Genomic DNA, 27760 nt, shown 5'->3' with positions numbered 1-27760 from the left:
AGTATTCTTTTTGCGTGTATGCCTGAAGGCCAGAAGAGGGCACCAGACCTCATCCCAGATGGTTGTGAGCCACCACGTGGTTGCTGGGAACTGAACCCAGGACCTCTGGAAGAGCAGGCAATGCTCCCAACCGCTGAGCCATCTCTCCAGCCCCGTTGTTGTTGTTTTTCATAACAGGGTTTCTCTGTGTAACACAATCCTAGTTGTTGTGGACTTGCTTTGTAGACTAGGCTGGCTTTGAACTTAGAGATCCACCTGCCTCCCAAGTGCAAGATTAAAGGTGTGCCACACTACGCCCGGCTAGCATGTGGTTTTGTTGTTGTTTTTTAATTTTATATAAGATTTATTTAGAGCCAAGTGTGTTAGTGCATACCTTTGATCCCAGCATTCTGCAGGCAGAAGCAGATGGATCTCTATGAGTTCAAGGCTAATGTGTTCTACATACCACGTTCCAGGCCAATCAAAGGTATACATGGAGACCTTGTCTTGAAAACAAAATAATTCACTTGGAATGGGACGAGGTCAGCTCCAAATCTTCCCAGAGTCCTACACATTATCCCGGAAGACTTGGCTTTCCCACTTTCCCTCTTGCCAGCTCCCGACTCATTCCAGTCCTTTCGCAATGGCCTCCCTGCTGTCCAGAGTGATGATGACTGTTTCTATTTCAGATCCTTCACACTGGCACCACACAGGGTAAGCCTCGTCTCACTCTTCTCTCCTCTAGTTCAAATACCAGCATCCTTTCCCTGGTTTGTATTTCTCTAAAACACACTACATACCATGTTTATAGATTTATATATTTACTAGGTTGTGCACAACACGTTTTTTAATCTCTCCCCTAACAATTACCAACACATCAAGGGCATCCAATAACCCAGGTGAATACATGACTCTTACTCTAATTACTGAAGAGATGCTCTTAGAAAAAAGCAAAGAGAAAAGAGAAAAGGCTTCCAAACACTTACCTGCTCCCCTACTAGGAGGGTCTCGGGCTGGGGGAGGTGGCCTGTTACTCAACAAGAAGGGGGAGGCAGAGGTGGGTGGAGGAGGTGCAAGGCCTCTGACTGGCCCTGGTGTCTTCCTATGCAAAGAATTGTGTCTTTGTGGCAGCTCAGGGGCTGACTCATTAGTGGGACTTGAGGGTCCATTGGGGACCCCAGGAGGCTGGCGGTAAGGCGGTGGGGGAGGAGCCAGAGACTGGCCACTTGGTCCGGTTCTGATATTCACAGGGGAAGGAGGTGGTTTTACAGGGGGTGGAGCAGAATGTCCTTCTCGACTCGGGTGCAGCCTCTGTCCAGGTGTTGGAGGCAACGGTTTCTCTCTGTTGTAGGCCTGAGCTTTGCTGCTGTGCACAGGCAGAGGAGTAGGGGGCGCATTGGCACGGCGCCCTGGAGGTGGTGGGGGAGGAGCAGATGAGCTGTGTTTCATGCCTGTACCACTAGTGGTATTGGGACGAGAGAGGTCGGGTAAAGAGGGTCTCTGCGTCCGAGGCAGTTCTGGGAGGGAGGCTCGGCTACTGTCAGTATCATCTTGAGGACGCCCACTGGCTGTAGACACTGGAGGCCTCGGAGCAGCCGCTCGAGAACTGGGGACTTGTAGGGCTGGCTTAGCAGCTAGAGTATCTACAAACAACAGAACACTGTGTTAACAGCTACATGCACATTGGTCAGGCCTCTGGTTGACCCAGCCTCCTCAGTGCACCTTGCACAACAGCTGAGAAAGTACCAGCAAAGTTCTTGGGTCTGTTTGCTTTCCTGTGCTCAGAGCCTCAAGCATGCAAAATACTTGCCTTACTGCTGAGCCACATCGCTAGCCCTAGCTCTGAGTTTTAATCAGGTTTCAGATTCAGAGTCTCTTGACACAAAATGAACACATTTGAATTGAATTACATTCATTTATTTTACCCCCCCCCTTTTTTAGGGGGGCGTATTTATGTACCCCTGGCTGCCCTGGAACTTGCTCTGTAGACCAGGCTGGCCTCAAATACACAGAGACTCACCTGTCTCTGCCTCCTGAGTATGCACCACCATGCTGGCTTGTCGTTCTGTTTCTGGCTTATTTCACTCAACACAATGTCCTCTAGGCCTGTCCATGTTGTCACAAATAACATTAATTTCTTTTGCAGGGCCGAATAGTAATCTATTCTCTGTGTGTATACCTTTGTGTGTGTGTGAATATTCTGAATGTAGTTATTTATGTATTTAGAGATTAGGTCTCATGTAACCTAGATTGGCCTCAGACTCAGAAAGTAGTCAAGGATGGACTTGAATGTCTGAGATTCTCCTGCCTCCACCTCCCAAGTTCTGGGATTACACGTATACCACCTAGCTTGGTTTATGCAGTGCTAGGAACTAAACTCAGGTCTTCACATACACTAGCCAAGTCTTCAACTCATTGAGCTACAACCCAGCACTTAAAATCTTTTTTGTTTCTTTAAGGCAGGCTCTCAACTCTTGCGGTTCAGTCTGAACTCAAACTTGTGATTTTCCTGCCTCAACCCTGCAGGTGGGACTGCAGTCACATGCTACAACAGCATCTCACATTTTCTTTACCTAAGTTAAACACAATTTATTTAACTCTCAGCTTTGCTTTACTGGGCAACTATGCTTGTCTCTTCTTCCTCCCACCTTCAACCCCAGTTTTCAACCTAAGATAGCACGCTTGGAGCAAGTCAAAAAAACAAACACTGTTGGGAGCTAGCCCAAGAGATAACTTCTCAGATACCTGAAGCATCCTTGGCTCCCACAGGTCGCAGCTTGGGCACTCCTCCTTGAAAGAGACCTCCCTTGGGTTGCAAAGCAGCAGCTCCAGGGCCATAGCCACCACCACTCCCTTTGGGCTCTGGAAGGCAGAGGTGAAATTTCATTTCACATACTCTGAGCTGCTGACCAAGTCAAGCCTGAGAAGAAACGATTCCTCTATCTAGGCTCTAATTACAAACGTACCAATCTTACTTTTGCCTCTCTATCAAGAAGCAGCAGCAAGAGTAGCAGCGCTACCACTAAAACACACAACCCAAGGGCGCCTAGGCCTTGCAGCTGCACACCTTCATGCAAGGATTATTACAAAAACCAAGCAAACTAAAAGGACAAAGGGAAGGAGGAGCCATTTTTATTTAGGGAGAAGGAGAACAACTCGATTAAAATAGACAAGCTCAACAGTTCTCTGGGTCCTCTTCCCCACATTGGGGGCGGGAGAGACAAGGAAGTGTGAACAAACGTTCCTGAGGCCTACAAGAATGGACTTGTACAGCAATTGTAAAACCATCCTTGGTTTCAGCCAGGAAGCCTCTAGGAATGTGGTGGTCTCCTGCGAACAGCCACAGATGGGCCCTAACAAACACTATCATCAGCAGGGGAGGACTTTAACCCTGAGAAGAGCTGAGGAGAACTTTCATAACGTTCAACTCCACAGCTGGAAGGAAAGTCCAGATATCCAGGACACCATTTTCCCACTGGAGAGACTACAATAAGTGCGATGCCCAGAAGTCTTCTAATCCTGGGACCCCCGACTCACTCTCGATGACAGGAGCACTCCGATCATTAATGTTGGTCACCTTCTTCAGTTTGGTCCCTTTGCAAATATCTTGTAAGAGGGCTCCTCGATTCCTCTGCTCATCTCTACTGAGTTTGGGCTGCTCTGTGTTTGCCTGGAGGAAGAAGGAAATGTGTAACTTTACCCTAAGAGCTCCTTTTATCACAAGCTTGGCATAAATGACTTAAGCCAAGGGATTCCGTAAGATGCCACAACACAGAAATGAGACTAACCTACTTGTAAGACAGGTAGCTTAGGAAGAAACACTAGCTCCAACTCCATGAGTCCAAATCTCCATTTGGAATGAAGCAGGACAGGGAACAAAACATGTCAGTGTGATCCTCAGAGGACCTCTCAGAAGTCCAAACTAGTTGAGGCACAGGCTTGTGTGTTCTCTATCTCCTTACACTGCCTGCTATTAAGTGTGTCTCCTAAGTAGCCTCAAGAATCCAGAATGCAGCTGAGCAATTGCTCAGGCCTACACTCCGGAAGGCGTGCAGAAGGCAAAGAAAAAAGGATCACACTGCAAGGTAGAGGCCAGTTTGACCTACATAGCAAGCTACTGGCCAGCCACACAACAAGATCCTGTCTCAAAATGCTAGGGAAAAGTCTTTAAAGGTCAAATATATACAAAAGTTATAGATGGTATTAAAAATGATTAGTGGACATGGTTATCTCTTATCTGTAACCCCAGCAGTTGGGGGAATGAGACAAGAAGACCTAAAGTCTAAGGCCAGCAAGGTTAGCCTGGACTACATAGCAAGATCCTGTTACAAACAAAACCAAACAAACCACACGGGGGTAGGTGCTGGAGAGGTGGTTCCATCCTCAAGAGCATTTACTGCTCTTTCAGAGGATGCAGGTTCAGTCCCCAGCACTCATTTCTGGCCATACAGCTGCTTGGAACTCTAGTTCCAGAGGATCCCAGAGCCCTCTCCTGCCTCCTGTGGCCTGAGGCATGCATGCGGTGCACATACATACATGCAGGCAATACATGTAAAGTAAACATAAAAGAAATTCAAAAAACAACAGAGGGCTGGAGAGATGGCTCAGAGGTTAAGAACACTGGCTGATCTTCAGGAGGTCCTGAGTTCAATTGCCAGCAACCACATGGTGGCTCACAACCATCTGTAATGAGATCTGGTACCCTCTTCTGGCCTGCAGGCATACAAGGAGGCTGAACACTGTGTACTCAATAAATAAATAAATCTTTAAAAAAAAATAAAAAAAAAACAGAGCTACAGAGCAAGCTCAGAGTGAAAGAGTGGTTAGGTAAGAAAATTTACAAGTTTTAAACAAAGAGGACTGAAAAGAAAAAGAACAAAACAGTATGAGAAGCCTACCAATTTACTTAAAGGTTTGAAGACAACCTAGTGGAGAGATTACGTACCTGATTAAAAGTGGGAGGTGGGGGAGGACCAGGTGGGGGCGGGGGAGGAGGAGGAATTGGCATCCTTGCCCTGCTCCCAGTTGGCACCGTTCTCTCTCCGTCTTTATTTGTAGCTTTAGGTCATTCATATACCTGTAAACAAAATCAAATTCAAAACAACAGCTTTATAATTAGAGGCTCTGCGTGCCCAGGAGGTCGAGAGGATTGGACAGGGACAGAGACCCTGAGCACTTCATCCCTACATAAACACTCTCTGTCAAACACCACCTTACAGTCTCCTTTATATATTATTCTTGGTGGAAGTGGGAATCAAACCCAAGTCCTCAAAGGTGCTAAGCATGGGCTTCATCACTGATTTCTACTCCCACACCAACTAAAAACAAACAACAACAAAAAACACTTTATATCTTAGAAGTTCTAGGTTCACAGCAAAACTGAGCAAGAAGTACTACAAGTTTCCATGCATGCATCTCACTGTGCTGAAGTGTGATTAACAGGTCAGGCATGTACCTACCCCACAGTGTGATTGGTGGATCAGGCACTAAGAATATGTCTGACTCTTTAAGAAGCTGCCAAACTTCTTCAAAAGTTGCTCTACCCACTTAGAATTTGCACCAGCAACAAAGAACTTCTGTTGCTCCGCATCTCTGCCACACTTGGCGCTGTCAGTTGGGAGTTCGGCCACTCGATGTCTGTTTAGGTCCTTTTGACTTTGGGGGTGATGGTGCTCCCCAGGGCTAAGGTATGCTAAGTCCACATTCTACCAATGAGCCATTCATAACCCTAGCCTTACTTTTTTTTTTCCAATTAGACTTTTCATTTTACTGTTGGGCTCAAGAACTCTGTCTCTAGTGAAATATTTTCTTCCAGTTTGTGGCCTGCCTTCTCTCTCTCTCTCTCTCTCTCTCTCTCTCTCTCTCCAGCCTTTTAAGAAAATAAAATCATTCTCAGTTTGTGAGGCATTCAAGAACAAACTGTAGACTAGACTTGACTCATAGGCCACAGTTCACCTGTACCTGGCAATAGTCACACCCACGGGACTTGATTAGAGAATAAATACCACATGAGAAACTGCCTGCTGACTTGGTCACACAATACCTAGCATTTGAAACCTACGGCTGTCTGCCCACTGCAGTCTGCTTCACTTCACACAGAACTGAAACGAGGGAACTGACTGACGGAGGACACTGAACTGGCTGAAGATATAACCAGAGCTCAAAAAACACCAAGTCCTCCAAGGCTTGGTCCCGAGAAAAATCTCCTTTCTTGATCTCTAAAAATGAAAGCCAAAATAGCACTGGCACCATGAATGCAAACTCACAGATAGGAAGATATAATAATATAAAAGGCTGGAGAGATGGCTCAGCAGTTAGAGGCACTTGCGACTCTTGCAGATCCCACCCCAGGTTGTTCACAACAGCCTGGAACTCCAGTTCCAGGAATTCAATGCCTTCTTCTGGCCTCACAGGTTCCACACACTGTGGCACAAAGACATACAGAAACAAAAGTAAAAATAAGTCTTTTAAAAAAAAGTAAAATAAAGTCCATTTATCAGTCCACAGAGGAACTGCCTCTAAACAGAGTAACTAATGTGATTAGGGCACAAGGAGATTCTCAGTAGCCCACAGTACAGATGGGAGGCCATGTGTATCAAGCCAGTCAAAGGACGGCTTAGCTCTGAACTCCTTACAGGGATATTCATAATTCACTGTTAATAAGAAGTCATTTTAATAGTCTTTCAATGTCCTGGAGTGAAGGAAGGAAAGAGGAGAGATCCAAAGACCAAGAACAGCTGCAGGAGAGTAGAACTGATCAGAAAGTTGACTGGAAATCTCCAACCCCAACTCCTGCCTGTGTGATGTCCAACAGACTATCTGCTTCACAGAGATGTCTGGACAGGGAGTTTTCATGGAGGACGACATCTACACTCACTTCAAAACGAAGTGGTGGGGTGATGAGATGACATTTGCCTCCAAACCTGACAACCTGAGTTCAATCCTTAGGGCCAACACAGCTTAGGAAAAAAAAAAAGGCTCCAACAAGTTGCCTTCTGACTCACACACATCCCAGGAGGGGCTTTGGAGATAGCTAGTAATATGTGACAAGTTCAGTCCCCAGAACCAATATTTAAAAAGCTGGGTATTAGCCAGGCAGTAATGGTGCACACCTTTGATCCCAGCACTTGGGAGGCAGAGGCAGTCAGATCTCTGAGTTCGAGGCCAGCCTGGTTTACAGAACAAGTTCCAGGACAGCCAGGGCAACATAGAGAAACCCTGTCTCAAAAAGACAGACAGACAGACAGAGCTGGTGTGGTGGCACACTTATAAATCTGGTGCTAAGGAGACAAGACAGGAGGAACCAGCCTAGGCATTGACAAGTTCTAGGCCAGTGAGAGACTCTGACTCTACATAAGGTGGACAGCATTCTTAAGAAAGGACATTCAGGGCTGGAGAAATGGCTCAGCGGTTAAGAGCATTGCCTGCTCTTCCAAAGGTCCTGAGTTCAATTCCCAGCAACCACATGGTGGCTCACAACCATCTGTAATGAGGTCTGGTGCCCTCTTCAGGCATGTACGTAGACAGAATATTGTATACAAAATAAATAAATATTTTTTTTTAGAAAAAGGACATTCAAATTGTCCTTCCACAAGTACAAATACACATATGTGTACACACATACACACACACACTCATGTGCACGTGCACACAGAGTTTTAGCCCCTCTCCAAAGGAAATACCAATTCATTTCTGGTCTCAAAGTTGAGCGCGACAATCTCCCTTTACTCGAGATCTAATCCTTTGGTCGTATTTTATCAAAATTCGCTAGGAGGAGGGATGTCCCAGCCACCTGAGAAGCTGAGGGAGGAAAATCGCCTAAACCCAGGAGGTCAAGACCAACCTCGGCAAAACAGGACCCCGTCTCATTCAATGCCCCTGAACAAATGCTCAGCTTCACTAAAATATTAATCAAAAATAGTAAATTTTCATAAATCAAATCCCTATCATCAGGGAAAAGCATAAATTTAAAATAAATTGAAGGGGTCATTCTCCAAATCCAGAAGTGTCCCTCTCTGGCCAACATCAATACTGCTGAAGAAGCCTGAACGAAGCAACAGCTTCCCCCGCTTCAAGGCCAAACAGAATTACATCAGCTCACTAATTCCACAGATACAACACAACTTCTTACCTTAAGGACAATGGATAACCAGGCACTACTTATAAGCCTTCTAGGGTTAAAAGTCACCACGTAGAATGTGCCTGCCTGTCTATCTGCCCTTTAAGATTGCTCCTAAAAAACAATCAAGGTCTGATATGGTGGTGCATGACTTTAAGCTTAGCTCTCACGTAGAGTCAGATAGATTTCTAAGTTTGAGGCCAGCATGCCCTGCACAGGAAATTTAGGCCAGCCAGGGCTGTATCGTGAAACCAAGTTTCAAAATAGCCCAAAAGAACAACACAACAACAACAATAAAGTTGGGAAATCAGGAGTCCTTAGCACAGTGGTGTAATGGCATCCAGTACCCAGGACGAAGAACCTCGATACAGGAAGAGTAGGAGCGGCCCGCATATGGGCACACCTATCTCTCCAGGAGACTACCCAACAACAGGAACCAAACTGGTTCCCGGACTAACTTGAGAACTGATGTCCACATAGAATCAACCACATACATCCTGTGTTCTAGCTCAGATTGGAGACAGCTCCCACTAAGGCAGTCCTACTGTTTGTCTCTAAAATACAGCGAATCAGGCAGAGCGCCTTTCATGCCATTCTGCACTGTACAGTCATATAGTGCAGAGCTCTCCTCTCTCAAGAGCAGGTGCCAGTTCTTTTCTGAAGCTCCGATCAGTCAAATGTCTGGAAATGCCGGGCAGTGGTGGTGCACACCTTTAATCCCAGAGAGGGAGGCAGACACAGGAGATCTCTAAATTCAAGGCCAGCCTGGATTACAGAGCTAGTTCCAGGACAGCCAGGGTACACAGAGAAACCCTGTCTCAAAAGGAAAAAAAAAGAAAAAAAAAATCCCAAGGTGATTTCATGAAAGGAATCCCCCCCTCGCAACTATAGTCAATTTTTTATCATATAAATTTAACTGTATAGCAAGCCTAATTGGCCCAGAAAGAAGTTAAAAATCAAATAGTTATCATAAATATTTAAACTAAAAGCCTTAGGTAGTCTAACACAGACATGTATGGGCAGGTTTTTTTTTAAATATTTATTTATTTATTACGTATACAATGTTCTGTCTGTATGTATGCCTGCAGACCAGAAGAAGGCATCAGACCTCATTACAGATGGTTATGAGCCACCATGTGGTTGCTGGGAATTGAACTCAGTTCCTTTGGAAGAGCAGGCAATGCTCTTAACCGCTGCTGAGCCATCTCTCCTGCCCCCCTGGCAGTTTTGTTTTTTAAAGCAAAGTTCTAGCCAGTAGTGTTGGTGCATGCCTTTGATCTCAGCGCTTAGAGACAGAGGCAGGTAGACAACAACTTCTAGGCCAGTCAGTGCTACCCAGTGAAGACTCTGCCTCAAAAAAAAAAAAAAAAAAAAAAAAAAACAATGGATGGAAGGATGGATGGATGGATGAGCAGTCTCAAATATATGGGGCTGACTCTGAACTCGATGTAGACAATGATGACCCTGAGTCCTTACCTCTCCTGCCTTTGCCTCCTGAGTGCTGAGATCACAGGTACACACCACAGCTGGCTCCTTCACTCCAGGACAGTGGCTCTCCAGAGTTCTAAGAAGCACGATAGCTGACATGCAGCACACCTGTAACCCCTGCACGTGGGAGGAAGAGGGAGATGGCTGGGTGGACGACAGCAAACCTTACCTAAAACCAAAACAAAACAGATACAGCTCAATCAACCAGTTGGTTTTTTTCCCCATAAGGAGCTTTCTCTTCTTGCCCTGGATTATTTTTTAAACTCCAAAATGTAAATGCAGATGTCTACTTATTTTCTATGTCTAAATATTAGGTTATTTCTAGATACAGGAAAGTCCAGAAGATAAGACTTATCTAAAAGGATGATAAACAAGGAGACATCCATATTCACATTCAATTAAACAACCACAGTGCAAAGAATGGCTTCATGATAATGAAGACTAGAGACAACTAATGCAAGAGAAACTGTAAATTAAATGTCTGAACAGCACCCCAAACACATCAGGAGTGACCTCACTAAACCCTCCAGCCCTACCACACTCCGCTCCTCAAAGCAAAGGGACAATCCAGTTCTGCAACAGAGAAACACAAAATACAATATTAGCTGCAGTAAATCGGTGGTAGTTAAAACAGCCAGTAGGGAAGCACGAGACAGTCACACTTTTTGTTCAAAAGTAGTTTTTCAACTTTGTTTATCCAAACTGTTCAAACATAACTTGTAAAAGCATTTTAGAAAGAGTCTAGGATGGAATGAGCCCAGGAGATTTCTCAGCAGGTAAAAGTACTTGCCACAAAAGCCTGACAACCTGAGTTCAAGCCCCGGAACCCACTGTGGGAAAAGGGAATTGACTCGCAAAAGTTGCCCTCTGGGCTCCACATGTATGCCTGCACTTGCACACACTGCACACACACACAAAATCTTAATATTGAAATTTTAGAAAACCCAAGGCTGTGTGCATATTCTACCACTGAGCCCAGCAGTAGAGTATGCACACAGCCTTGGGTTTATTCCTCAGCAAAAAATAAAATACATAAAACATAGAGCTGTTTCTATAAAGCTACCCATCAGAAGATGAAAACGCACCCAATGCCAGAGTCAACGTGGCTAACTAACAGACACAGGGATATCCAAGAACTGGTCACTACGGTGGTACACGGCCTCCACAACATTAACAAGTACTACACAGCTCCTGACCTCCAGGCAATTGACAGCATCCAAGGAATAGCCAGCTGCAAATATATTTCCAGCTGATTTGTTGACTAGCAGTAAAGGACAGAGCGGTTCTTTTCCCATATAGATGGGAGACGCAAATGTGCCCTTCATATGGTCATGGTTAAAAACAAACCTCAAAGCCAGGTTTCGTGGCACATGTCTACAATCCTAGCACTTGGGAGGTAAAGGCAGAAGGACTGGGAACTTGAGACCCTGTCTCCAAAACCAAAAAATCCAACTTCAAAATCTCAGTGCATTGTCATCTCCAAAAAGATGTGGAAACCCAAGGCAGATGATTTACATGTGTTCCATTTCACCAGAGACATTAGCACGGTCCTGAATTTTACAGTTAAATGACAGAGTAGCTCAATGTTCATAATTAATATTTCCTCCCCACCCACATCTCCCAGCAACCAGGGCGCTTAGATATATTGGCAAGAAAAATGGAGTCATACAGCAAAAATTTATTACCATCAGTCAGCTTTACAACTAGGGAGGGTCTAGATTTAGGAGACTGACTTCGCTCCTTTACTAAAGAATTACCTGAATAAATTCCTCAAGTCGGGGGGAGCACTCTTGGGAAGAAGGGAGTTCGTCAGCTAAAAGACACATATTTTAATTTAGAAATCCAACCCAAAAGACAAAAAGACCAAAACTAAGCAGATTGAAACCATCTGAATATAAAGGAAATACCAGGGAAAGCCCTAGTTTTCCCCAGAGATGTAAGGGGTACCAATGTTTACAGAGAGCTCTTCTGGAGTGGGGTTTCTGAGCTCACCTGTACTAAGTCACATTTAGGATATCTGTTAAATAAAGAAACTCAAGCTGGCCATGGTGGAGCATGCCTTTAATTCCAGCACTCAGGAGACAGAGGCAGGTGGATCTCTGTGAGTTCAAGGCCAGCCTGGTCTACAAAAGCTAGTTCCAGGACAGGCTCCAAAGCTACAGAGAAACCCTGTCTCGAAAAACCAAAGATGAGACAACAACCTGGGCATGGCTGCCTGGGAGGTGAAGGCAGGCGGAGCAGAAGTTCAAGGTCTTCCTCAGCTACAAAGAAAAATTGAGGCCAGCCTGGGTTACATAGCGACTGTCACCCCATTTATTCATTGTGTGTGTGTTCCACAGTGTAGGTATGGGGGTCCGAGTGTATTTGCCATAGGTGCACTCTGAGGCCAGAGGATAACTTGGGGAGTCAGGGCTCTCCCCCTGTGCAGGCTCTGGGCACTGAGCTCAGACTGTCAGTTTTGGCAGCGAGTGCATTTGCCCACCGAACCAGCTCACCAGTCACTGCTCCCAGCATTTTTAGTTTAGTTTTCGTTTTTTATTTTTAATTACGTGTGTATTTGTGACCATGTTTTAAGAAGAAAGGGTATAAACAACTACCTCATAAGAATAATGGCTAAAAGCATAATGCCACTGGGGTGGGGTGATATCCAGAGCCATCTGTCGCCAAGGACCATGTTACTGCAGCTGAGGTGTGTGCTGAAGTCCACATCCTGTATTGCTACCAAAGGTCACATAGAGGCCCAATCACAGTCTGAACCATTCCTGCCTGAGTGGCCATTCCTTCCACCCAGAGCCAGGATGCCATCCAGGCCCAAGATGCTGCTGAGGGCCATGTCTGGGTCTGCGTTGATGTCTGTGGCCTGTGTCACCTCAGGAAGCCTTAGGAACCATGCGAGATGAAATCAGAGGGCCAGGTTGAGCCGGCCATGCCCTTTGATGACCCTGGGAAAGCTGGCCTTGTCTCTTGCTGGACATTAAGCAAGAGAGCTGGCCCTTGCACTCCCACCCCTCACCACAGGGGAGGCTGAACCAACCACAAGGGCATGCATGTAGGGGAGCTGACTCTGTCCCTTCTCCTGAGGGGTGGCCCCAGTAGCCTGGACTGATCAGCTCGGCTACCACCCAGGCCCACCCTAGCATCTACTCCATCTAGGACCTGCAGGAGTGTGTGAAGGGATTGGTCCTGTGGAACGATACCCACAGGATCTCCAAGACTTGGGGCGGCCACAGGATGTCCTAGAGGCGTTCTGGTGAGGAGCCAGTGATGGTGGTGTACCAGAAACCACAGGCCTTGAACCAGACCAGTGACTCACTGCATTGAATATTAAGTAAAGCTAATGGGGCAAAGGGATATACTGCATGATACACCGAAGTCCCATTGCTACCAGGACCAATGAAGAGATGGAGGGGTGGAAAAGAAGGAGAAGCAAGAGATTTTTGTTGTTGCTTTTGTTTTGTTTGGGGGGCGTTGTTTTTGCTTTTGCCTGCTTGCTTACTTTGTTTTGTTTTCTTTTGTGATGGAGCATGGCAGGGGTGAGGGGAGGATATGGGGGGACGGGACCGTGAGGTAAGCAGAATCAGGGTTCATGATGTGAAACTCCCAGAGAGTCAATAAAGAAGTTAAATTTTAAAAAAAGAAAAAGAATAAAGGCCAAAAATCCCAGCACTTGGGAGGCAGAGTCAGGCAGATCTCTGAGTTTGAGGTCTGCCTGATCTTCTGAGCAAGTCCTGGGACAGCTAGTGCTACACAGAAAAAGCCAATGTTAGATCTGTCACCAAACCAAATAAATAGAGTAAAAAAGTTTACTTCCCACCGAAACCTGTGAAAGCCAGCAAAGTGGCACCGCAGGTAAAGGTGCTTGCCCCTCAACCCCAACAACCTACGTCTGATTCCTGGAACCCAAGAATGGTGGAAGAAACCACTCCGTAAAGATGGCCTCCAACCCCTACACACGTACCACAGCTCATCACCTGCAGTGCTCACCAACAGGAAAGAAAAATTAAATGGACGTTAGCACCTGTGTCTCCTGTAAATCTCTAATGGAGTCAGGCTACCAATGGTGACCTGGATCTGTGCCACAGTCTGGGTGTAACCACAGGGTAATCAGTGACCTCAGCACTCACTCTATCAGAGGCCAAATATGTGAGCAACCTCCAGCACACTAAAGGAAATCATGACCAAACTGGGTGTAGTGACACACAACCATAGTCCCAAGTATTCAGGAGACTGAAACAGGAAATGGCTTAGGCCTAGAAATTTGAAGCCAACATAGATAACATTAGGACTTATTTTTTTAAATAAATTTTTGTTTGTTTGTTTTTGTTTTTCAAGACAGGGTTTCACTGTGTAGCCCTAGCTGTCCTAGGACTCATTCTAAAGAGCAGGCTGGGGCTGGAGAGATGGTTCAGTGGTAAAGAGCACTGGCTGCTCTTCCACAGGTCCTGAGTTCAATTCCCAGCAACCACATGGTGGCTCACAACCATCTGTAATGAGATCTGACGCCCTCTTCTGGCGTGCGGGCATAAAAGGAGGCAGAATGCTGTATACATAATAAATAAATAAATCTTTAAAAAAAAAAAAAAGAACAGGCTGGCCTCGAACTCACAGAGATCCGCCTGCCTCTGCCTCCCAAGTGCTGGGATTAAAGGCGTGTTCCACCCCTGCCTGGTACTGTTTTTATTATTATTATTATTATTATTATTATTTTAATAGTAACATTACACTGAAAACAAGATCCAGGGGTCAAGGCCAGCCAAAACTTGGGGGAAAAAAATCTATTACAAACAAGAAAGTTAGACACTTCGTCACTGACTGGCAAACAGTACTGGCACAGTAAACTAGCCATATCATAACTAGCTGCCCATCTCCATCAGAGCTTCCTTCATGTGCATATCCTAAACACAAAGCAGAAAAGCACACACAAAGAAACGAAGACAACCCGATGACAGACTCCACAAGAAAAGGCCTGAACGAAACTTAAGCAGATGCTCCATGAAACACTGATCAGACTTCACACACCGAGAGGTGTCATGCCTCATTTCAAACAGAATGTATTAAGTCTCAACTCACCACAGACACTCTAATAACAGCGCTGTGACATTCCTTGTTGAAGTTTCTTCTCTCACATTCTAATACCCTTGAGCCACCAGAAATGCAGATGCTTTGCGTTGAAATGCTAGAAAAACTCGCACATTGTCATTCCTTGATCACCAGCGACAGGCTGCTCAATCAAGTCTACTTGAAGTTATGAAAGCAGGGCAAGCTGATCCAATTACATAAGAAAAGTGCTCAATCAAACAGGACCGTCATCTGGGCTTTGAATGTGGAACTTCTGAGCAAAAGTCAGCACACTAGTAAATACAATGTCTCAGGTAAAAATCCTTTCATACTCGGGCATGACAGCCTCCCCTCAGGGGACTCATTCGCTTGCAGGCCCAGCAAAACTTATGTGTCCTGTGCAGACACACGACCCAAATGACCAGATGACAGAACACTATTCACAGCAGTTCATAAGAACATCTGGATTCTCTCCTCGGCCCCAGGAAGACTCCCAAAGCTGTCATAACGCCCTACAAATACAGATCCTTTGTCTCCTCAATAGCAAACTAACAAGCCCATCATCCCCCATAACCTAAAGACTGTGCCCCAGTAATCTGAAAACCTAGCCCTGCCAACCAGGCTTAATTTACAAGACAGGGGTGGGGGAATGGGGGTGGGGGAAGGGAGACTAAAGGAACAGGCTTCATTAAGGGAAATTCTGATGGAAAATGAGATCCAAACATTATGATGCAGACAACTTCAGCATCCATAGCAGCAAACTAGCACATAGAAGGTTACCTGGAAGTATCCTGACATTGAGTTCAAAATTCTCGGAAGCGGCAGTTGGGGTACAGCTCAGAGGCAGAGACTGGGCTAGCCTGCTTGAGGCCCTGAACATGAACTAGTGAGCTAACTGGAGTACCTACCTGATCTTCCAGGAAAGCCCACATCCTCTAGCCTCTGACCTCTCCACTTTTCACCAGGCACCAGCTCTGAGAACCTTCTTTCCTCAAAACAAACTCCTTCCCTAGGACCGTCCCCTCAGTCAGCCTTTTCTTCCTCCCTCAGTTCCTCCATGGTCCCCCCTAACTGCCTGGGCTCCCCAACAGCTACCTGCACAAGGCCCACCGGCAACATTAACCAGTTCTTTAGTGGAGGTCCTTTCCACTAGAGCACAACTGTCGCAAGGCAAAGACTCCGTCAATTTGTTCTCGGCTCTATCTCTACCATGCAGCACAGCGCTGGCACACTAAGGGAAACTCCTTATTTTCCATGAGCTTCAAAATTACTTCAAATGAAAACATGTTTAAAAAAAAAAACTGAGCATAGCGGCACACACTTAAAGGCCAGCCTGGCCGGGCAGTGGTGGCACATGCCTTTAATCCCGGCAGAGGCAGAGGCAGAGGCAGGAGGATTTCTGTGAGTTCGAGGCCTACAAAGCGAGTTCCAAGATAGCCAAAACTAAACAGTGAAACCCTGTCTTGAAAAACTAAAAACCAAAAGGACCAAACAAAAAGGTCAGCCTGAACTACAAGACCCTGCCTTAAGAAAACAAAACAAGGGCTGGAGAGATGGCTCAGTGGTTAAGAGCATTGCCTGCTCTTCCAAAGGTCCTGAGTTCAATTCCCAGCAACCACATGGTGGCTCACAACCATCTGTAATGAGGTCTGGTGCCCTCTTCTGGCCTGCAGGCATACACACAGATAGAGTACTGTATACATAATAAATAAATAAATAAATATTCAAAAAAAAAAAAAAAAAGAAAACAAAACAAGGGCTAGAGAGACAGTTCCACTGTTAAGAGTACTTGCTGTCTTTACACATGACCCAATTGAATTCCAGCTTCCCCACTGGCCGGCTCACAACCACCTGTAGCTCCAGCTGGACAGACTCTGACAACCTCTTCAGTCCTCCACAGGCATGTGTGAGCAACCATGCATACACATGCAGTTTATTCTTAATAGCTAAGGGCTGAGCTATAGTTCAGTTGGTAGAAAAACTCTAAGTTGTGGTAATGTTTGGGAGCTTAGTTTATAAAAGACAGAAAAGTCTGAATCTGTATCAGGATAGAACAAATCTATTTATCACTAATGGGGAATAATGACCAAAACAGATTCAAAAACAGAAGACGCATGCTCGAACTGGCAGCACATATGCTAAAATTGGAGCAATATAGAGAAGATCAGCATTGCCCCTGCACAAAAATGACATGCGAATTTGTGAAGTAGTCCATGTGTTAAAAAACAAGAAAAAACAACAAAAGATGTAGTAGTATTAACAGTGTGTGCTACACTGGTTTTAAAAACTGTGGCCTCGGGGCTGGAGAGATGGCTCAGTGGTTAAGAGCATTGCCTGCTCTTCCAAAGGTCCTGAGTTCAATTCCCAGCAACCACATGGTGGCTCATAACCATCTGTAAAGAGGTCTGGCGCCCTCTTCTGGCCTTCAGGCATACAGACAGAATATTGTATACATAATAAATAAATATTTAAAAAAAAAAAAACTGTGGCCTCAGGCTACAGAGATGGCTTAGCCATTGAGAGCACACACTGCTCTTGCAAGAAGACCTGAATTGGATTCCCAGCACCTACATCAGGCAGTTCACAACCCCTGTAAAGATGGACCAAGTAAACTGAGCTGACGGCAAGCCAAAAAGGTAGAGCATATTATATACTCCCACCCCAATGGTGGGAACGGGACTCAGGGCCTCCTCCTCGCACTTGTTAGGCAACTGTCCTAGAACTGAGCTACATGCAGTCTGTGGGTCCTGCTGTACCACTCAAGCTAACCTTCAACCCATGCTAGCTCAAATGAAACCCTTCTGCCTTTGCCTCTGGAGTGCTGATATTGTAGGCATGAGCCAACATGCCACATAATTTATTTGTTGCCATTTGAATTTGCATTACTTATTTATTTAATTTTATTTTATGTGCATTTGTATTTTGCCATTGGTGTCAGGTCCCCTGGAACTGGAGTCACAGACAGTTGTGAACTGCCATGTGGGTGCTGGGAATTGAACCCAGGTCCTCTGGAAGAGCAGTCAGTGCTCTTAACCTCTGAGCCATCTCTCCAGACCTGTATTACTTAATTAAAATGCAAATTTTATTTGTTTTTTTGAACAAAGGCCTTGGACTTGAACTCCTGATTCATCTGTTTCCACCTCCTCAATACTGGGATTATAAACAAGCCTCAACACAATTTAACATATAAAATTTGCAAACACCATTTTCATCTTTATTTCTCTTTTAAAAGTTGTGTGTCACCCAAAGGTGGGGGTGCACGCATTTAATCCCAGCACTTGGGAGGCAGAGGCAGGTGGATCTCTGAGTTTGAAAACAGCCTGGTGTACAGAGCGAGTTCTACGGCAGCCAGAGCTATTACACAGAGAAACCCTGTTTCAAAACAAAACAAAAAATTGTGTGTCACCCAAAGGCGAGTGCACGCCACACATGTAAATACCCATAGTATCCAAAAGGTGCAGCTGGATCCCCTGGATCTGGAGTTAGTTGTGAGCCACATCTCAAAGTGTTAGGAACTTGGAACTCTAAAGTACTACAGAGTGAGGCCTGATCTCAAACATTTTTGTTGTTGTTGTTATTTTTTCAAGACAGGGTTTTCCAGTAGCTTTGGCACCAGTCCTGGAACTAGTTTTTGCTCTGTAGCCCAGGCTGGACTTGAATGTGCAGCCATCCTCAGCCTCCCAAGTGCCGGAACTACCACATCTACCTTATATTTAACATGTTTTCAATATCTTTTTTTGTTTGTTTGTTTTTTTCCGAGACAGGGTTTCTCTGTAGCTTTGGAGCCTGTCCTGGAACTAGCTCTTGTAACCCAGGCTGGCCTCAAACTCACAGAGATCCGCCTGCCTCTACCTCGCAAGTGCTGGAATTAAAGGCGCATGCCACGACCACCCGGCATCAATATCTTTTTTTAAATTATTATTTATTTATTGGTTTTTCGAGATGGAGTTCCTCTGTGTAACAGTCCCGGGCTGTCCTGCTCTGTAGACCAGGCTGGCCTTGAACTCAAGAGATTTACCTGTCTCCAGACCTCCCAAGTCCTGGAATCGAAAGGCATGCAACATCATTGCCCAGCGACATTTTTCACTACCTTGTCACAGATAAGGCCAGTAAACACTTACTGGGACTGGGGGTGTTGTTCAGTGGTAGAGCACCTGCCTAGCACACATGAAGTCCCAGATTCAATCCCAAGCACTGATGGATTAAAAAAAAAAAAAAAAAAAAAGCAAAGGAAAGGTTGATATGTTCCTAACTTTAGCCTATAAGGTTCATCAACTCAGAGATATGGGAGCGAGAACACAGAAAGCTTGAAACGCTGTTTCCTCAGTGCCCTGGCCTTGCAAAGTTAAACAAATGTAATGAATCTACAGTTAATCACCAGATAAATGAAGAATTGCCAAAACATTGAGCGAAGAATCTGCCTCTGTTTCCCAGCAGAGCAGTTCCTGAGATCTACCAGTGAACTTCACTTTGATGTGGAACGCCCCATGCACTCTAATCCAAGGCCTATATCCTGAAAGAGACAGTCAGTCAACCAGAACTCTGCCAGCTTCTGCTTGGGAGCTGTGTGAGAACAGCTAACAAGAGCTTACTTTGAGAAAGAGATCGACAGTCACACTCCTAAGAAAAGGAATCATTTGGCAAATGGACGCATGTCGCCAAAATGTTAGTCACAGCTTCAAGGTCCCAGTTTGTATCTCTGCAACTATTCTCTGCTTTGACAGAGGCCATTCTCTGGCTAAGAAAACCAGCTCAGCTTCTGTCACCCTCCGCATTTGAAGCAGTCAAGGATCCTTTCATTTTGGTGGCATCAAGCTGTGACACAGACAGGATGCCCACTAGAAGAAGGGGGAGGTGACTTGCCACTTTCTACTTAGGCCTAGTTGAAGCAGAACAATGGGAAAATGTGACAGGACAGGAAAAACTGAACATCATTGTGCTAAAGAAACAGGTCATTGCAATAGCCCTGAGCTTCTATAAGTTAGAGCAAAATCCTCTGAAGAACAAAGTAAAAAAGCCAGTCAGTGGTAGCACGTGCCTTTATTTATTTTTTTAAACATAATTTATTTCTTTATTAATAGCTTTGGTGTGAAGATGTCAGATCTCGTGGAATTGGAGTTTCCAACAGTTGTGAGCTGCCATGTGGTTGCTGGGAATTGAACCCGGGTCCTCTGGAAGAACAGCCAGTGTTCTAACCGGTAAGCTATCTCTCCAGTCCCCTAGCACATGCCTTTAACCCCAACTCGGGAGACAGAGGCAGGGAGATCTCTAAATTCAAGCCCAGCCTGGTCTACAGAGCAAGTTCCAGGACAGCCAGAGTTACACAGGGAAATTATGTCTCAAGAAAACAAACAAACAAAACGAAAACCCAGCAGCACACTATTCCACAGGTTTTTATCTCCAAATATGCGGGCACACTTCATGCCGGCAGCTCCTCCTGAAGCTGGTGTGAAGACGAGGGTTTCCTAGAACAGCCTGAACTAACAGCCCATGAACTTCAGAATTACTTGAGGGCAACAGGAATAACACACTCAAGTGTGCAGGGGAGCAGTTCAGAGGGCTAAAGTCGAGCAGGACCATGTGATGGTATTCCCTTCTAGAGAACAGGGTTACGTTTCCTAAACTCCATAGTAAAACTCAAAAGCTACCCTCTTCCAATGTCCTTCCCTCCCCTGCATCTCACCTTTGCGGCCACAGCACTAACCGGCACCCACTAGTGTAAACACCACTTCTGATATCAAGAGTGAGGCAGAAGTAAAACTGCCCAGTCTTTGGCAAATCCACATCAGACCTCAGAAAAGCCACGACTCTCAGACATACATCTAGGCAGAACAAGTTCACTTACTAGCTAAGTGTTCAAAGCATCACAGCCTAAGCAAAGGCTAAAGCAGAATTTCCAAAGAGTGATAGTAAAGCATCTAATCCCGTCGACAAGCATGGTCTCCCCTCTGCCAAGGCCACAGGTACCGAGTGAACCAAGGCACACGGCTCAACTCTCTAAAATACTCAATACTCGGGGGCTCAGAAAATCAAACCCTGCATTCTCGAAGTCACTAATGAGTGAACTCGTTCATTTCCGACTCTAACGTCCAGATCTTCCTCCTGGTGGTCACCAACACAGTAACATAAAAATATTGACTATTAAAAATATTTAGAGATATAAGGATATTAGAAGATGAAAGATTATATATTAAAATGCATAGAGATGCTGGGCAGTGGTGACACACATCTGTAATCCCAGCACTTGGGAGGCAGAGGCAGGCGCCTCCGTGAATTCAAGGCCAGCCTGGTCTACAGAGCAAATTCCAGTACAAACAAGGCATCACAAAGAAACCCTGTCTCGGGGGCTGGAGAGATGGCTCAGCGGTTAAGAGCATCACCTGCTCTTCCAAAGGTCCTGAGTTCAATTCCCAGCAACCACATGGTGGCTCACAACCATCTGTAATGAGATCTGGTGCCCTCTTCTGGCCTGCAGGCATACATACAGACAGAACATTGTAAACATAGTAAATAAATAGATTTATAAAAAAAATATTTATAAGAAAAAAAAATTAATAGCACATCTCAATCCTGTTTTTCTTTACACCACCGACTTCAAAGATCTAACTGGTTAACACAATCTTTTAGGGGAACAGATGGGACAGAGCTGTATTACAAAGGAGGAAGAGAGTCTAATGGTCTGTCTCAAAATTACATGTAAATCTGTATTTGAGGTAGAGTACTAAAGTTCTCTTCTGGTCCATAAAGAGAGAAAAGAGTAGCCAAAATCATGTAGCAATTCAGAAGACACAACTCTAAAGCAAAAGTAATAGCATGAAAAAATAGAACGGGCCCGGAGAGAGATTAATCTAGTACTATTCAAGTTGCTTTAAAAATAAGAGTTCCGGCTGGGCAAAAGGCACATGCCATTAATCCCAGCATTCGGGAGTTCGAGGCCAGCTTGGTCTACAGAGTGAGCTCCTAGACAGCCAGGGCTACACAGAGAAACCCTGTCTCGAAAAACCAAAGGGGGAAAAAAAAAAAACATTCCAGAGCTCGGGTGCAGCTTAGAGGTAGAGAGAGCCCTTGCCCAGCACACGAGTGGACCAGGATTCAATCCCCAGCAGGGACGGTGCAGATTCCAGCACACAGCAGCTTCCTCCCGCTTCTCGTTCCAATACTATCCTTCCAGAATATGTCTTCCTAATCACTCCTCATCAGTAACTCAACCGCACACACAGCCTACGTTCGGCGCCTTCAGATTCCCAGAGCCCCTCATTCCACACCCCTCCAACAGGAACCTCCAACTCCAGGAGCTCGCAAACGCATCTCAGACATCTCCCCGACTCCCTCTCACCCACCACTCTCCACATCTCCTCCAGCCATTCTAGTTCACCTAAGCCAACACGAAACGTCACACCGCTCTCCTCAACTCGGAGCATCCTGCTAATAATTACCTTTCCCAACAGGTCCTCCCTCCCTTCCCCATCTCCCCCTCTGCGCACGGCTCCCCTCCTTCCTCACCCAGAGTTGCCGTCTTACTCACCTCACCCAACCCTTCAGGATCTCTAATTTCCTGTCTCTCCTGCCCATTTGCCCGGTCCGCACCGGCCGCTCACCGCCGCCCTGCACTCGGACGGCCCACGCCCCCTCGCAGGGTCTCCAGGCCCCGCCCCCAGGCCCCCTCTCCGCCTCAGGCCCCTCCCCCGGTGTCCCCTCCCCCCCCGACCCCCTCCCCGGCTCGCTCTCTCTCCCTCCCACTCAGGTCCGAAGGTCACCTCAGCGGCGGGCTCGGCCGCCCCGGCGTCCTCGCCACCTCAGGGCTGCTCCGGGAGCGAATCCTCCGTCACCTGTGTCCTGGTTCAGTCCTGCCCGTTCGCCCCGCGGCAAGCTCTCTTCCCCGCCGCCGCCCCTTTTGCCAACCCGGAAATGGATCTGCTCCCACCGTCCCCAGCGTCCGCGAACAAAATGGAGGCGGGGGAAAAAGGAGGAGGCGGCCGGGCGCCCGGAGACGCGGGGCGCATGCGCCTGAGAAAGCCTGCCCTCTACCGGCGCACGTGGGGGCGGAGCGCCACCATCTTGAGAAGGTCGCCGGACGAGATCCGCGGTGAAGAGTCGGGTTTGCGTCTTGGGCTGTAGTTGGGACCGCCTGCGAGGCTCTCAATGACTTAGCCATTCCAGATCTAATTGGTCAAATTCAGTCTGACCTTTAAAATTGCGCAGATAATTTTAACTTCTGGCCGACGGAGAGAACCACTGAGCTAACCGCTGTTTCTTAAATATGTTTTTTTTTTTTTTCGTGCACACGCACGCAACATAAGCCCTTATATGGTCTGGGTTTAAGGAAGACCAGGACTCCGCTACCCTTGCAGGGGCCCGGTAGCTATGCTCCGGTTGTCATAGCAACAGAGAGGCACGCTTCTGCTTACATATCATCATTCTAACCGCTGAACCTGAACATCCTCCTCAGGAGAGGGACCCTCAACTCACTGGACTGAGGGATTGGGTTGTGAGCTCCTCTAGATACTTGGATGAGAGCGAGGAATCCTTGTCCTCTGCTGGCTTCATTGCGAACTCTTGCAAATGACTAAGGGTCTTCTCCTTCACACACAAAAGCTTGTCAGCACTCCAGGCAACCCCATTGCTTCCGTGTCTCACTGCTCCCTAGGTCAACCCAATGACCAGGACTGAAACTCATGTAAAAGAACAGTATTGGGGTTTAATCCCCACTTATTGTGTGCTCTTGGGCCTCAGCTCCCTCCGTGTTTGTCCTTTTTCATAGAGTCCTTAAAGGCTCCTCGGGTAATGAATTGGCAAGCACGTGGTAAGCCTAAGCTGTTATTATTTTTGTTTTCCTTCTGTTCTGCCTTGAGTGTTGGGCACCACCCACTAGTGAACTAAATGTCACATTGAGTACCTGCTGTGACCATTCACTAGGCTAGGTAGGAGGAGCTGGTTCCAGAGGTGACTAAGACAGCGCTTCCGCCCTCTGGGAACTCACCATGCTGGGGCACAGCTTGGCATGTAAACAGCTAGCTGAGATCTCAGTCAGCATGTGATGAGTTGTTGTGACCTGTGGGCTGGGATGTCACAGGAGTGACTAAGTCCTGCTGAAGAATGAGAGATTTTTGTTAATGGTTTGAACTAGGCCTTGAACGATGAGTTAGAATTTTGCCAGGTGTGGTGGCGCTCAGGAAGCAGAGGTAGGGAGAGCTCTTGAGTTTGAGGTCAGCCTGGACTACAGAGCAAGATCCATGACAGCCAGGGCTACGTGGAGAAACCCCGTCTCAGAAAACAAAAAAAGAAAGATGAGTAGAATTCCACTACCGAAGAGCAAAGGCGAGGAACACTTGCCAGAAGGATCAGCAGGTGACGCACGCATGGGGCAGTGGATCTAGACTGCTTACCAGCCCTTCCTATCTCTTTGCTCACTGTTTCACACGCCTCATCCTTAGTGGCTCGACAATTACGTGTATCTGCTTTCAGTTCCTGAAACACGCAATGAAGTTCCCACCTCGAGGCCTTTGAACGGATCGTCCTCATCCCATCCTCATTGTCCAAGGCTTTGCGTAAGTGCTCCTCCAGAGGGAATTCTCTGTCCACTATGGCTAAATAAGCCCCTGCTCACTTATTACACCACTCTATGACAAGGGGCAGCCACTAGGGCCAATACAGGGACATCTCATGTGGAGACATATCAATAATAAGCTTTATGAAGAACGAAACCAAGAGGCTATCCCTCATTTTCTACCTGAAGTCTTTAGAAATGGGCCAGGGTAGGAAGGAAAAGAAAAGCATTCCAGGAAAAAAAATTATTTGAAGCAAAGAAAAAAATGATTTCTTTTTTTTGAGACAGGGTTTCTCTGTGTAACAGTCCTGGCTGTCCTGGAACTTGCTCTGTAGACCAGGCTGGCCTCAAACTCAGAGATCCACCTGCCTCTGCCTCCAGGAGTACTGGGATTAAAGGTGTGTGCTACCCAGCCAATTTTTTTTATTTCTTGTATATAGGGGGCACGCCATAGAACATGTGTGGAGGTCAAAGGACAATTTTGAGGAACTGGTTCCTCTCCCAACATGTGGATTCTTGGGATCAAACTCAAGTTGGCAGGCTTGGTGGCCAATAAGCCTGCACCTTTACACCGAGCCCTCCCACCGGCCCCCCTTCCCATAGCAACTATTTTGATGTAGAGAGCTAGAACTTAAAGGAGAAAGTAGGTTGTAAAAAGTAATTGAGGGCCAGGACGAGTGGCCTAGCATTTGGATGCAGAGGCAGGCCTGACTCTGTCTGTCAGTTTCAAGTCATGGGGCACATTGTGAGTTCCAGGCCAGCCAGGGATAAACAATGAGACTCTGTCTCAGACAAGAAAACGTGAAAGGAGGAGGGGGCATGTTGGACAGAAGGGTTCCAGAAGGAGTGGACGAGAATAAAAGAGGGGAAAGCGGTGATTCTGGTCAACGTGCTATATAGATGTATGAAATTGTCGAAAAAAAATATTTTCAAAAAGAAACCGTAAGGTTTGACATTTATTGCAATTCACCATGTACCAGTCATTGTCATAAGCTCACATGCCGTCATAATCCATTTACTCCTCAGTTTTCTCAAGAAGTGATCATACTCGCACTTTCCAGGTGAGGGAATGAGCCGCACAAAGCGTAACCGTCTACGTTCAAGCCACCTACCTACAAAGTAGTAGACACATCTTCCGGCTTTGTCTTCTCAATGCTCACATCGGTGACTCTGTGCCCTCCTTTTGTTGGTAAATGGGTTGTTTTTATCTGCATGAGTGTTTTGCCTGCACATATGTATGTGAACCTCTTGTGGTTCCGGTACCGCTGGAGGTCAGAAGAAAGCATTGGATCCCCTAGAACTGGAGTTGCAGGTGTCTGTAAGCCACCATGTGGGTGCTGAGACTCAAACGTGTGTCCTCAATAATGGCAGTAAGGGTTCATAACTGCTGAGCCATCTCTCCAGCCCCATGATTGCAGTTTTTATTAATTGTTTATGTATTTACTTATTTGCTTATTTATTTGAAGACAGGGCCTCACTATGTAGCTCTGACTGACCGGGAACTCACTATGTAGACCAGCCTAGTCTCAAGCTCACACAGATCCACCTGCCTCTGCCTGCCAGGTGCCAGGATTAAAGGTGTGTGCCATCAAACCCAAGCTTATGAGACCCTATTTTTTTTTAAATAATAGTACCAATAATAAAAGAGTTACGGAGATGACTCAGTGGGTAAAGTGCTCGTTGCCTAAGCAGGAGGACCCACGTTTGTATCTGAAGCACCTGTATAAAAGCACTTGTACCCTCAAATCTGGGGGCACAAAAACAAGTGCTTTTAAACAGGTAGCCAGCTAGTCTATCCAAATCCGTGAGTTTCGGGTTCAGTAAGAGCTCCGTCTCAAAATATGATTGAGGATGGGCGTAGTGACCCATACCTTTAACCCCAGCCCTACAGAGGCAGAAATAGGCAGATCTCTGTAAATTCCAGGCCAGCCAGAGCTACACAGTGAGCCCCTGTCTCAAGTGGGAGAAAAACTGTCAGATTATTCCCACTCCTAGGCACTTTGAAAAGTAGTCTCTGTGGTGACACCTAGTGGTTGAAAATGTCACTGCCTAAATTCCTTTCTCCTTCTTAGGCTCCCAAACAGGTCTCTGGTTAGGCTGGTCCTTTGGCCACTCCAGATTCTTTTTGTCATCTTACCATCCCAGGGGACCCGATGCTTCTGTTCCAAAGGGTGGATTTGAGACACAGGATGACAACTTGACCTCTCATTGCCTCCGTTTTATTTTTATTTTTTTAAATTTTATTTATTATTTATTATGTGTACAATATTCTGTCTTGTGTGTATGGCTGAAGGCCAGAAGAGGGCACCAGACCTCTTTACAGATGGTTGTGAGCCACCATGTGGTTGCCGGGAATTGAACTCAGGACCTTTGGTAGAGCAGGCAATGCGCTTAACCACTGAGCCATCTCTCCAGCCCATTGCCTCCGTTTTAAAAAAGAAAAATTGTCTCTACCAGAAGATGATGGTTTATGCCTATAATTTCAACACTTGGGAAGTAGAAACTGTTGGGTCAGGAGTTCAAGGTCATCCCTCAGCTTCATGGAGAATTCCAGGTAAAAACAAAAGTCTCCCAAGTTCTCAAATTTCCATCTAGAAAGTAGAGTTGACAGAGCCAGCTCTGTGGGGTTTGCTGGAAAGATTAAACGAGAAACCATGAACAAAGCCTACAACATCAGTACTCGGAAGACTGAGGCAGGAGGATTCAGAGTTAGAGGCCAGGCTAGGAAAAAAAAAAAGCTGAGCACAGGAAATGGCAAAGGACATGCCCTGGAATGTCACTCGTAAGTAATGACCTGATGGTTCTGAGAGCGGCTGAAATGAGGATGCAGGCGGGAGAAGAACTAGGTCACTTCTCTGCCCGCCCTGGGTGGGAGCACAGCAAACCCAGCATCCTCCGAGCAAGGGCAGAGACTGTTCTCCTTGAGTCCTGCCTGGTCCTATAGGACAGGGCCAGCCCTCCACACTGAACGAAGCCCAGTTCCTGAGTGACTCCCAGTGGCTCTTCTCTGCCTGTTGATGGTGGGAGATGCATGTAATCCAGCACGCAGAGACTGAGGCAGGAAGATGGGGAGTTTGAGACCAGCCTTGCTACATGAAGAGACCCTGTTTCCAAAAACCAAAGAACCAAACAATAAGAAGAAAACAACCCTAGTTTTGCTTTGGGCTCCTCTCTCTCTCTCTCTCTCTCTCTCTCTCTCTCTCTCCCCCCCCCCCCCCCCCCAGGGTTTTTCTATGTAACAGTCACGGCTGTCCTGGAACTCACTCTGTAGACCAGGCTGGCCTCGAACTCACAGAGATCGGCTGCCTCTGCCTCCTGAGTCCTGGGATTAAAGACGTGCACCACCATCTCTTTAAAGGAATTTTTTTTATTTTCTCTGCTCCTTATTCCCAGACCAGCAGTGCTCTCCTTGGCTTAAGTCCTAGAGCACTTATCATCTTGCACTGGGTCCTGCTCCTCTGGTTCCTATTACAACCAACTTAATTTATTCATTCAACAAATATGTATTGAGTGTCTGCTCCGTGCCAGCTACTATTGCAGTTACAGCCAGTGAGCAAGATCCACTCCCA

General features: G+C 46.3%; 2 protein-coding genes and 1 non-coding gene across 6 annotated transcripts in view; 1 reads left to right on the top strand and 2 right to left on the bottom strand.

The window, feature by feature from the left end:
- The window catches only part of Cdc6 (cell division cycle 6), a 28829-nt gene extending 27755 nt beyond the window's left edge, over positions 1-1074 (bottom strand). The window contains exon 1 of the mRNA XM_041643878.1: positions 966-1074. The gene's annotated coding sequence lies outside the window, so the exon portion shown is untranslated. The remainder of the gene's footprint in view (positions 1-965) is intronic.
- Positions 1-22595, bottom strand: part of Wipf2 (WAS/WASL interacting protein family member 2) — a 33483-nt gene extending 10888 nt beyond the window's left edge. Inside the window, exons 1-6 of one of the 4 annotated variants that reach the window (XM_041643880.1) lie at positions 22402-22595; positions 9575-9755; positions 4925-5056; positions 3517-3649; positions 2725-2841; positions 966-1622 (exon numbers count right to left, since the gene is read on the bottom strand). In XM_041643880.1, the coding sequence (XP_041499814.1) occupies positions 966-1622; positions 2725-2841; positions 3517-3649; positions 4925-4987 (970 nt within the window). In that variant the 5' untranslated portion in view covers positions 4988-5056; positions 9575-9755; positions 22402-22595. Of the gene's footprint in view, positions 1-965; positions 1623-2724; positions 2842-3516; positions 3650-4924; positions 5057-9574; positions 9756-22169; positions 22288-22401 lie in introns of those variants that run through there. The other 3 variants (XM_041643882.1, XM_041643881.1, XM_041643883.1) reach the window with 3 other exon arrangements.
- On the top strand, positions 16759-16865 carry LOC121442520. The gene has a single exon (XR_005973562.1). It is a non-coding gene; the product is annotated as a U6 spliceosomal RNA (small nuclear RNA).
- Positions 22596-27760: the final 5165 nt, after the last annotated feature.

This window comes from Microtus oregoni, unplaced genomic scaffold (assembly GCF_018167655.1).
Source record: "Microtus oregoni isolate MIOR12 unplaced genomic scaffold, Mior012 000091F_ref0000469, whole genome shotgun sequence".
Classification (NCBI taxonomy): domain Eukaryota; kingdom Metazoa; phylum Chordata; class Mammalia; order Rodentia; family Cricetidae; genus Microtus; species Microtus oregoni.
This window is presented reverse-complemented; position numbering and strand designations above follow the sequence as displayed.